The 12,833-nt window shown below is 37.4% G+C and overlaps 1 protein-coding gene across 2 annotated transcripts in view; it reads right to left on the bottom strand.

Annotated features, from left to right (window-relative positions):
- Positions 1 to 1,694: 1,694 nt before the first annotated feature.
- Positions 1,695 to 12,833, bottom strand: part of LOC106466902 (T-box transcription factor TBX2-A-like) — a 39,932-nt gene continuing 28,793 nt past the window's right edge. For both annotated transcript variants that reach the window (XM_022394978.1, XM_022394979.1), the window contains exons 6-7: positions 11,573 to 11,622; positions 1,695 to 3,364 (exon numbers count right to left, since the gene is read on the bottom strand). In XM_022394978.1, the coding sequence (XP_022250686.1) occupies positions 2,820 to 3,364; positions 11,573 to 11,622 (595 nt within the window). In that variant the 3' untranslated portion in view covers positions 1,695 to 2,819. The remainder of the gene's footprint in view (positions 3,365 to 11,572; positions 11,623 to 12,833) is intronic.

Below are 12,833 nucleotides of genomic sequence, written 5' to 3'. Positions count from 1 at the left end.
TGCTCATAGGTAGTCAGATTGATTAATCAAACTAATTGTCTAGCTCTAATTACTAGTTGATTTTTCTTATTTTCTCAGTATTTTTGTGCAAAGCACTAGAATTTCTAAAAATCTTGAGTGGAAACATTGCCACAACTCTGCCTAGAAATACTTCTGTGAAGTTGACAGCAACAGCCAATCATACATATTAATTTTATGCCAATAATGTGACCTGTGACATTATTTTAATAACTTTGAGACTGGACCTAGTGGATAGTATTGACAGTAGTGATATCTGGAGCACATCTCAAATTTGAAGATGAAAGTGCATGTCTAATAAGGTAGCAGATAGTAAATCAGCAGACAATGCAGATGAGAACTGGAATTGACAAATATTTTATGTTGTTATTGATACAATTCGTAACTCCCTAAAGGCTGAATGCAGTAAGAACTTTAATGGCAAAATATCAAAATCTATAAAACAATGTCAGAAAACTATATCCTTTTCAACCTACCCAGTGCAAGTATTGATGTATAATACCTATAAATCTAAAAAGGCAATATAACTTGGATTATACAATGTGTTACCTCTCTCAAGAATGACATACATATTTGTGAGGTTTAGAAATAAATGTGATTCAGTAAACCAACTGATAAACACACAAACTTGTAAAGTTACATTTCAAGCCTTTTTTTTATCACAAGTATTGTTTGCATTTTCCTTTCTAAAAAATAAAACACTGAGTTGCAGGGGGGAGCCCCTGAACCCCCTACAAAAAGCTGGGTACATCCTTGTTTAGTGCCTAGTCTTGCCTTGATTTAATTATATTCAGGCAATAAGTGTAATAATAAATATTTTTGATATTATACATCTCATAAATGTATATATACTAGCTGATTAACCCCTTCAATTCAGATCTGAATATTGACCCCATTTCACTCCCCTGGGAGCTCTAAGGGTATCATAATTGTTTGGTGGTGGAGATTACTAAATATGAGAAATAGGGGTTCCCTGGGGTGACAGGGGCTAGTTCCAAATATCACTCCCTAGAAGGCCCTATAGCTACATCCCATGATTGATTGAGACTAGTCAAAAACTATAAGCGTATAAGGGGACACAGAGAGAAACTGTGCCCCCCAACACCAAATGTCAACCCCTCTATGACACTCCCTGTGAGACCTTAGTTAGTCAAACACTATAGGTATGAAAGGAATAGACACAGTTGTAGTACCCCCTGAAAAGTATGAAGGGGGGATGAGGGTCAGACTAAACATTCACCCCATATGAAATTCCTCTGAGGGCCTTAAGGTTGGATGCAGTCAAAAATTATATATGTGAAAGGTGGACATGCAGACAAACAGTGATCTCCCTCAACAGAGTGACATGGTGAATCATACTGAATGGGGTCATAGATAAATATTTTACTTTCCTTGTCTTAAAGATGACATTTTTGTGGGGTGATGTTAAATTGTGTTTGCTCCCCCCATGAAGTAATTGTCATTACTGAATAAAATAAGTAAGGCCAGCCCTTCGTACCCTATACTAATCTTTGTTTGATAACTGATTGATTTCTGGGTTGCATTTCTTCAACTGATAACATTTTCTTAAAAACATTTGTTATTCCATAAATTATGTATATTTTGCAGTTTACACAATTACATAAACCAGTGTAATACAAACATAATAATTTTTTTGAAAATCACACAAAAATGTATCAAAAACTGATTTATTGCTAGCAGAAATCCATTTTCACTATATGCAAAAATAATCCACAACATTATTTACACCTGAATATAATATTTTCCTACAACAAAAATAAATCACACCCAATATCCCATCAAACAGAATATCCTAAGCAATTTGATTTTTGTTTATAATATGTACAGAATTAATTACTGTACAAAAACAGAGTAAAAGATACATTGAACCTGCTAGTTATGGCTGTGCGGCTACTTTGGCCAGTCAGATTTTAGAGAGAGGCACATTTATGTCTTACTCATGAATGGCCAATAAAGGATGTGGATGTTTATCAATTTATAACAAAGTTCTTTTTTTATGATTAAGATGATAAGACAAGTAGCAAGAAGCTGTACCAATGTAATACAGGTAATCAAAGAATTATTCATTTTTAAACATATATAGCCTGAAGACTCACATTTATGATAATTAGTTTACATCACGTATACTATGGTTATAAATTTTTTTGAAAAAAATCATAATAATTAGGAAAGTATTATATTCCTGTTAATGAAAGCTGATCAATTAATAATTTCTACTTATAACTGTCGGTTACTGATAAACATAAGAAATAGACCATTTTACTAGTTATGTTTATTAGCTTGCTAAACTCAAACTTTGACGTACCACAAACCACTTAGAAAATTGTTCTCTATAAAGTGGTTATTCAACAACATCGTACATTTCGAACCCTACATTTTTACTATCAGTAAAGAGTAAATTTTTTTTACTGTAGATTACAGCTGAGCCTAATTTGAAATATCAGAGAAATAAACACACTAATCTCAAAAGTTGTAATTTAATGATTCTTATATTTGAGAACTAAATGGCTCTCATGCAGATAAGCTCTGTGATGTAAAGAAGCTTGTATCTAACATTTTATACATATACAAGCACAATTACACGATTTTTTTTTCCTTTGCTATCACTATATGGTTGTAAGCTATTGGGTAAATTTGTATTTATCATAGTGGTGTATATAACTTTTTTTTTTTTCTGGTCAATAGCTTAGGCTTCTAGGTTAAATATTATAGAACAAATGTTGTGTTTCTGGCTGGGAAAAAGACTATAGTGGCTGGAAAGACCTTTCACATTATACAGGCTAGGGACCACTGAAAGCTGGTACAGACAAAGGTTTCAGTCCAAGGTGTGAAGTCATCACAGCTGAATTAAAAGGAGTGAAGAACTGACTAATATGTGGATTAAATGATAATGAAAAGTAGTCATTTTTCTCAATGGGTAGTGACATAAGTAATTGCCTATAATGGTTTGCAGCTATCAAAGGAGAAGTCATTTCAACCATAGAAGGTAACAAGATGTCTGTAGAATTGTTCCTACAATCACGTAGTCTTGTAGTCTCTGCTCTAATCTCAATAGATGAAGGTGGACTGTGTAACCTTAATCCAGTTTCTGTACTGATGTTGAGGGATGTCAATGAATTCTGTAGCCCTGACACAAAACTTCCACTTTTTATTTTGTTTAATCTACTGTCAGGAGATGAGAGTGAGCCCTGTACACTTAGTTTGAAATTCATAGGGATGACAGGACATGGTGTTTTCATCATTCCTGATTGGTAGTCTTCAGGCTCAAATCCACTGTTGGAAAGAACTTCGAAATTTTCCAACTTTGTTTTTTTTTCCAATGGCACTACAGATGAAATGAAAAAAATATTAGATAGTCCACATCATATTTAAATTATTTATTTCTACTAATACAACTAAATGTTGTGAGCGCAATAGTATAAAAAAACTAAATAATGGGAACATTTTGAGGTGGTTCTGTGTGCAGGCATACGTTATGTTTGCTATCTCCTTATATTAATATGGAAATGTTTTTTTCATTTATTTTTGTGTTGGCAGTTTTCATTTATAATGTTGGTATAGAATGTAATAAGTTCCTATTGATTTAGCTACCTGTTGTTCTGTGTCATCGAAAGTGTTACCTTTGTCTTCCTATGATAAAGGTTTCTGCATAGTTGTATATACTATTGTGAAAGTAAACAAATATTTTCCACTGGTAGATTAGATGATGTCTCAAGACTATGGCTTTCCTTATGTTTCAGTGGGAATGAAAATAACAAGTCATGTGGGAAACAGAAGTTCCATGGGAGAATATGGTATTGTTTTTTGTGTATATAAGGTTATATTTTCTCAGTCTGGAACAGATTCTTCCTACAGATTTTTAAGAGATTCTACAACTTCTCCAAAGAGTGCTCACTTCAGTAAAGGTGCTATCCTATGTCCAAAATAAACAGACAGGGTTATCCAGTCCTCCTATTGTGTTCATACTGCAGCCTTTGCCATGATGTTCCCCCACCCAGACATTGTTTTGGATGGAAGAAACAAAGCATATGCTTTGGATGTGGACTGTTAGCTCACTATAAAGTAAACTGCCTGTACCTTGCCATGTAGAAAGGTAGGTAAGACTATTGGTTTTCACTGACGGCACAGTAAGTGCACGAGAACCAACAGCAAGTGGTAAATGCTGTCCAGAAAACTAATAGGGTCTGGCCACTGACTTGATGAAGTTCACCAAAAAGTTTTTGATCACCAACCTCTCTTAGAGCTGGAATTTGGTATGTGCATGTAAGAGAAGAAGGGTAAGAATATAATTTCTTGTTGATATAAAATTTGTCATGAAACTCATGGATCTCACAGTATATTAGACAGTCCAAGCATATTCAATACTCTGGTCAATTGACATTGAATGTCTAGGGTCAGAAGATTCAATCAACAGACAGGGTAACCCCGTTATCGCAAAACAGTCTGTTGGCATTTCTTTGTTGTGGGCCCAGATGATGCAGTATTCCCAACATGTGTTCATCCCTTCTAGATTCTTTAAGTTCACCAGTTACTTCAGCTAATAATAATAAATAATTAACATTTTGGGTATTGCTAGCTGTGAGGATGCTGCTGCTTTATATAAAAATTTAGATTGTTTGTTGAGTTGGGCAAATAAATGGAAGCTAACTTTAATTACAAGATAATAAAAGATGGTCATAATAAGTTGAATTATAAGTATAATTTTGATAGTAATAACCTTAACAGTGTTAAGGAAGAAAAAAGATCTTGGTGTTCCAATTGATTATTCTCTTAAGCCATCCAAACAGTGTGCTGTTACTAGTTGTATAGCATATAGGATTTTAGGTTGTTTCTGCAGAAATATTGAATATAAATCTAAAGAGGTTATAATTTCTTTACATAGGTCACTGGTTAGACTATATTTGGGGTATTGTGTTCAACCTTTGACTCCTTACCTTAGGAAGGACATTGAATTGTTGGAGAGGATTCAGAAGAGGCTACAAGGATGATACCTGAGATTGAAACATTGTCATACAATGAAAGCTTACAGTCTCTCTAATTGTTTTTCTCTTGAAAAAAAGAGTTAGAGGGCATATAATTTAGGTTTTTAAGATAGTTAAGAAAATTGGTGCCTCGTCATTTTTTCATAGATTATGATGAAAATATAAATTTTTGGCAAGGTAGGAATCATCTTCACCCAAGACAATTATATTTTTTCCAAGATAGTGGTTTGCCTTTGGAATGAGTTGCCTTTATTTGTGGTGGATGTAGTAAATGTTATAATTTTCTTATACTGTAAATGTATTTCTGATAGGTACTTACCTCTTCTCACAAGATTAGCTAATCTCGTTCAATATTACCCTCTATATACGAACATTTTCTTATGCATGCCACAAGCATTATGCTCCCCCCCCCCCTTTGTAGGAATTAGTACATTCCAACATGTCTCTCATGCAAATCATCATGCTTCATTTATTAACCAATAATAGTATAGTATGCTCACATGAGTATGTGACTCCCTCCACACTCCTCTATCAAACCTTCACTTTGAAGTTTGGCAGAAGGTGTGAGCACCTGAGAAGTGGGCAAGAAAGATGGGAAGTATGAACAGTGGTAAGTACCTATCAGAAATACATTTTCAGTATAGGAAAATTATAACTTCCGATACTGTACTTACTTCATCTTACAAGATTAGCTAGAATCCCACATTGAGAAAGAGGAGGGACCTGTGTTAGGGAATAAAAGAATCACCCCCAAAAGCATCTGAAGGATATCCCTGACCATGAGAGAGAGAGAGATCCAGAGACAAGAGGAGGGGAACCGCACCACTTTTGAGCCAGGTATACTCTTTGCCCTTGTGTATAATTCGAAAAAACATGGGCAGAAGGTGTAGAGTGGCTAGGGTGCATTGGACTGTACTTGGGAAGTCAACTACATCCAAAACCTCCTCTTTGGGGTACCGACATCTATGCAATGGTAGGATGATGTTCATACCATATTCACCTACAACTCAAGAATTGGAAATTAAGATCTGCTCCAATTCCTGGGTAATACACAAGGATCAACACCCTACAGCAATCAAGGGCTGGTCATCCGGCATCGAGAGAATGGATCAACTTGTGCGAGGACTTATCTTGATTGGTTCACTCAAATCCAACACCTCAACGCTGGGAACCAATGTCCACACAAAGGTAGGAGGAGGGCTCCCAATCAAAAGGGGTGAAATGCATGTGCGACGGATCAACTCCATGTGGTGTGGAATGTGTAAAAGGAGGCCACATCAACCAGTTCAATAATGAATCCACTCCATAGTAGTGTAAATAGTATAAGGAAGCCAAGTCAGCTTGTAAACTGATGGATCAACTCCAGTGGTTATGGATATTGTTGAATATATAAACAGTATAAGGAGGCCACATCATCCAGGAAGGTGATAGATCAACTCCTGAGGAGGCTACATCGCATCATATCACAAATGCCCTACTCTTGACTGAATGGTTATACCCAACTCGTTAGTGGAACACATTCAGGAGTGTGCCTGTATGGTCAACCACCCCAGCGGCTTGGAACTAGAAAGGAACAAGGACTCCTATACTCCCCTCGAAGAAGAGGTGAGAATGCATTGGAGAGTCTGGATGAATGTCTTCACCAGATACAGAGCAATGGGTGACAATGATACCCTATTTTGAAAAGCAAACCATACTGACCGAGTTATTCACTCAAGGCATGACAGCTATCCCCTTCTGCTTTACCCATGCGAGGTAGATAACCTTCCAGTGATCTTGTGGAACACTCCATCTCTACGGTGACCATGCGGAGCCATGGAAAAGAGAGCATGAGTCAATATAGCTTACAGTGCAGATTTTAAGTGAAATAACACCTGGTCAGGCACCACAAAACAGAATCTGAGTGAAAAAGAGGAAATAAAAAAAGGCCCTGAAAAGGTAGAAAATGAATAAAACTTACCAATTAATGTTGCACCATAGTCTGGAGCACAGCCACAGGTGAAAGATGAAACCATGATGCAGAGGAAAGTGCAATGTGATGAAGATAATGGGAACTGGGTATGGTCCACATGCCAGTTGGAGAATCTCCTCCAAGGGACAAAGAAGATGGGAAGCAAGATGACGAATATGATGGGGAGACACATCGAACATGGTATGGGAGGAAGAAGGTAAAGAGGAGTAGGCCAAATGGATCCAATTCATAAGGGTAGAAGGGGAAAGATGACGAAGGGAGGAGGATTGCCAGGAAATGAAGACAGTTGCACATACCCCAGAAGGTAGCTGTACATACAATATAACACCGTAGGGCCCTGATGGGATACAGCAGTCTATCAGGGTCTGGATAAGGGTAAAGATGGAAGATAGAAGGTAGGGAAATAAGAGAAAAATAGGGACAACCTTCTTGAGTTGCTGCGGTCTTGGGGAGAAAGGAACGATCAGGATAAAGGAGAAGACAGGTAGGATGATAATGGGTCAATGGCAAATAAATCAGATTGGTGATGTTTGCAGGCCAAAAGGAAAAGGAGATAGGTCTTAACTCTTTTAGTGTGGGCTCAGTCCCTGGGACCTACCTCATAACCATTTTGTGCTTGTTATAGTTTTCATGCTATAACTTTTAAATTAGTAAGCATATGTTAACGAAATTTAGCAGATTATCAGTAAACATTACAATGCTTTCATACACAAAATGAGCTAGAAAATAGCCAGTCGTCCATGTAATGATGAAACCACAACCCCAAAGTATGAATATGACAAGCAAAGGCCTGAACGCTGGGACAAAACATGTATCAAGCCAAGGCAAGTTCAAAGGGGAGAGCACAAAATTTGTAAGCCACCCTGAGATGAACAAGCTAAAGATAAAGACAGGATTGAAGGGCTATTGGGATGTGGAGATAGGATAGGCATTGGAAACATCCATTTTTGTCATCCACAATCACGAGGAAAATGCCCATCTGCCCATCTCAGGGTGAGAAAGGACTCCATAGTGAATTTGGCGAGTGTGATGAAGAGGTTGAGGCATGACAAATCAATGACCAGTTGTCAATCCCCAAATTTCTTGGGGACCACGAAAAGAGAGGAATAAACCCCCTCCAAGTGGTTCAATAGCCCACTGCAAAAGCAAATCCTGAACCACCTCTGACAAATGCTGGCGAGTCATGGGATCTTGAGGAGGAAAGGAAATGGGGTGAGGAAAAAAGATGAGAACAAGTACCTCTGAAAGAACCTATGTCACACATTGATCTTCGACAAAGGGGAGCCAGCCAGGAAGAAAATCCAACAAATGAGCTCCCACAGGCCCTGAACCCACTGGGTAGTCACCAGTACTGTTGATGACAGACAATACATTGGCAATGTCCTCGACAAAAATAAGTATCCAGATTTGAAGAAATGGGTAAAGAATGGGAGGACAAAGGACAGGAAACAGGAACATGTGGCATGGAAGACTGATCGAGACAAATGGGCCACGAAAGTTGAAGGGGTGGACAGTTGTCAGGGAGATGTTACCCACAGCTCGATATTGTCAGGGTCGGTGTCAAAGAAAAGGAGCAATATGTAAATCCCTCAGATAAGTGGAGGGTAAATTAACATGAACCAGAATGCAGTTCCTACTTATAAGGTCCCAACAATAAAGAAACAATGTATGTATTGACAGAGCTGAGGAAGAAATACAGGCCAAAGTGGAATAGAGAAGGTGAAGGGTATCAGCAGAAAATTCCTCGAGATTTCTGTGCCGAGAATATTAGGCATGTGTGAGACTAGCATTAGATTCTGGAGCCATCCCCAAAGAGGTAATAAGGATCCAAAAAAGAATTTTCTGCCCAATGGTAAGCAAGGGCATGCTGATCAAAGGGTCTTGGAGACATGGCATACTGATCCCTTCACCTAACTGGGAGAGTGATGCACATGGACTCAAATATCAGGAGGAGGAGGAAATATCAAAAATGGTTGAGAAGAATGCACATGCAACAGAGAAAGACGAGAGGAATAAGAAATAGGGGAAAAGACAAAACATCACAAACCTGAGATACAGAATCTGTAATAGCCAAGGAAGACCTAATTAAATTGTCAGACTGGAACTGGGAAAGAACGGCAAACTTGAGAGGAGGTAAAAGATAATAAAAATCGTCATCTTGCTGAATAATGTCAGCAGACTCTGAAGGAGCTCAGGCAATGTCAGAGAACAAACAGTGACCCAAGTAGTGTTCAATCTCGCAACAGACAAAATCAGAAAGATCCACAGTCGGGACACCCACACCTGAGGCTTGAAATAGAATATTTGTCATCGGTGTGACCCTGAAGTGGTAATGTTGACTTCTGACTTCATAAAATTGTCTAGTGCAGAAAAGCAATGATAAGAAAATGGGAGAACTGTGGTAATGTATAAACAAAAAAAACAAGAACCACTTCAAACGAAAATCAAAAACGTTTACACAGGAAGCACAAAGCACAAAAGAAAACATCTTTACTTGAAAGCTGCCAAACTTAGAAGTGAAGGTTCGGTAGAGGAGTGTAGAGGGAGTCACATGCATCATGTGAGCATACTATACTACTATTGCTTAACAGATGATGCATGTGATTTGCGTGAGAGACATGATGGAATGTACTAATTCCAACAAAGGGGGGGATGCAAGGCTTGTGGCATGCATAAAGCACTGAGGTAAGTACCGAATCAGTTTTAAAGGAGTTTAAAGAAAACTTGATAAATACTTAAATAATAAGAGCTGGGTTTGAGTTTTATGTATACATATTCTTATTATAATGGATAGACAGCCAATATGGACCAATAGGTTCTTTGTTGTCTTTAAATTTTATTACATTAAAATTTTATGTTTTGAGAAGGAAAGAGCTGAAAGTACTTGGTTCTTAGAGGTTGGTGCCTGTACAGTGGCTAGCCTTGGTCAGCTACTTTGTGTAAGAAACACTGTCTGCAGTCTCAACCCTATTCTTTTCTACTAAACCAAGGCACTATTCATGTAAAAACTATATTGTATTAGCTGTTGTTCTGGCAGTGATGACATTGGCAGCATAGATGTGTGCTGGTGAAATGGAAACCCATTGATGTCTGGGGGACCGAGATATCCATAGATGCAAAAGATCCATGTTTTGCACATGATGTACATGTGAGTACAAGTAAGCCTAAAGAAATATCAGTTGACCAAATTAAAAGTTTTAACACTGCCTCTAGTACAAATTTTAGAACAGAACATTGTTGTAACTAGACAGTTATAGCATTTACAACCATTTGATTTTTGCTATTTATGGTCAAGTTCTTAACCTTTATGGTGTCTCATTCTCTGTGCTTGAACCTTCAGTTTTTCATTAGCTGCCATGACAACCTGGACTTCGTGGCCAACCCAAAGACTCCTACAGCCATTCTGATTTTCAATATGGTAGAGCTCATGGGTAAGATGTATAGTTGGGTTTGTTTTGAGGTTTCCCGGGGCTGGGCAGCTTCCACTGGCCATTGATCTTTCACCTAAGTCAAAGCTACTGTGAGCCATACCAGCAACAGCTAAAGTACCACTAACCTCCACTACCCAGCTGAGCCAAGCATACAGGCAATTCAGCAGCAGATATGAAACAGGAGTCAGCTAAGCCAAAACATTGGTACTTAACTCATGACAAGCCTTATCAGATAATTCTCAGTAACAGAGCATTGTCAGCACCAGATATACATGCACCTCCAGCAGGAATACTACCTTCCCAATACTGAATTCTTCCTGAGAATTGACTAAGCATCAGGAGGATTACAGTGAGCTACCACTAAAGGATTAATCAGCACCTGAGACCATGTTTGCAGTTTTGTCCAGGCCAGCAGCCAAGACCTTACCAACCATTACCACTACATCATCACCCATGGCATCCCAGGAGCAACATCAGTAATAGCCAAGATCCTACCAACAACCATGAGTTCCAAAGATCCAAGTTATGATTCAGCATTGCCATGAAATGGACCAAAGTCTAGGCCCTCTGCAACAGAGAGGTTGGTCAGCTTTAACCACAATCAATACCATTGTTCCATATGGAGAAAGAAGTCCACCAGCTTCCCCAGTATTACTTGGTATAAAACAAGCATGTAATAATAAGTCCCCCTCCTCAAAGCCAGATGATATGATAAGTGCTACCCACAACTACTGGTCAGTTTTGCTAACTTTAAGTCCCAGCTAGGCACTTGAAAGGGACAAATAATGCTGTATCTAATATTTATAATTTAGTATAAGAAACTTATGCTATACTCAATACCACCTGTAAAGTCATTTGCTAGTCAGCTGAAATTCTTCCCAAGTCATATTTACTTTGCCCCACTTTTATCATTTTAGCATCAGTATTAATTTTTTTTTGTATAATGAATAATGCAATACATCTCTAATGCACAATTTTAACACAGATATAAACCTTTTGAGAAGCCAGTGTTATGCTATGAATGTTAGGAAAAATACTTTCTACATTTAGGAGTCAAATTTAAACCTGCACTTGTGCAATATTACTTTTTTTTTGTTTGGACACAGCATTCTTGGTACTCTTAAACATTCTAATAAAAAAAATCTTACCTCCACTTCTCTCTTCTTCAAATTTTGAATCCAATTGTGTTTTTGCACACCTATGAAAGAAAATAAGGATATTGTTAAGTCTCTGGTCGTTAGTTAATTTTCCGTAAAAATTCTTTCAGAAGAAACTTTACCGATACAAGTCCTTTCTTAAATAAAACTGGTTTATTCTTTCTCAATACAACTTTGCAGTACACTTAATTTCCACAACGAACGTCTCATGTGCTCGACTCAACTGTCAATTACCCATTGTTGCCGTCACTTCTTGGCGGCTTATATATACAAGACTACCGCATATCTAGTAGCCTCTCGAGACTTCAGGAAGAGATGTGAACGTTCGAGAATATGACGTGTTACTAGCGTCACGTGAACCAGGCTGTCGGAACAATATTAATATATGGTTTAAAAAAACATAAAACTACGAAATAATACCAGAAAAAAATACATAGAATTACTCTTTGTGATGCAATATGTTTGACTTCACTAATAGTAAACAGTATATAAATGCATTTTGTACTTTGAGGATTTAAGTAAAAATATTTATGGTACACTGATTACTTAGCAGTGTTGAAGTCGCTAGAGGAGTCAAATTTCTAACACACTAATGATAAGTAATCTGGTTATTAATGAAATCCAATCTGAAGTAGAAGTAATAATATAAATACTAATCAAAATAATGTAATGTACTAATTTAAAATAATTTGAGTACTAGTGAAGAGAAGACTACGGAAAGAGAACAACTGGAAAGGTGGAAAGAACATTTTAATGAAGTCCTGAACCAATGTGAACCTGATATTTTGTTAGACTTATCTAATGAAAATGTCAGAGCAATTTTGAACGTAAACCTAAATGACATATCTCTAGAAGAGTGTTGCAAAATCTGAAAAACAATAAAGCAGCAGGGTCAGATGAGTTGCAACCTGAATTACTGAAGAACAGAGGTCAAGCGTTGGAACTGGAGTTATTAAATATTTTTAACAAGATTTGGAGACAGGAAACTATTCCATCAGAATGGGGTCAGGGTGTGATTGTCACTATTCCGAAAAAAGGAGACCTAAGTGATTGTAACAACTGGAGAGGAATTTCTTTACTATCAATACCTGGTAAAGCTTTTTGTTATATATTATTAGAAAGGTTGAAAGATGAAGTGGACGCCTTATTAAGGGAAAAACAGGCTGGATTCAGAAGCGGAACAGATATTTACCTTACAAAACATCATAGAACAAACTTTAGAATTTAAAGGTCAAATGAACTTAAACTTTAT

This window comes from Limulus polyphemus, unplaced genomic scaffold, assembly GCF_000517525.1.
Source record: "Limulus polyphemus unplaced genomic scaffold, Limulus_polyphemus-2.1.2 Scaffold2418, whole genome shotgun sequence".
NCBI classification, from domain to species: Eukaryota; Metazoa; Arthropoda; class Merostomata; order Xiphosura; family Limulidae; genus Limulus; species Limulus polyphemus.
Note: the sequence above shows the minus strand (reverse complement) of the source record. Positions and strands in the feature narration are given on the sequence as shown.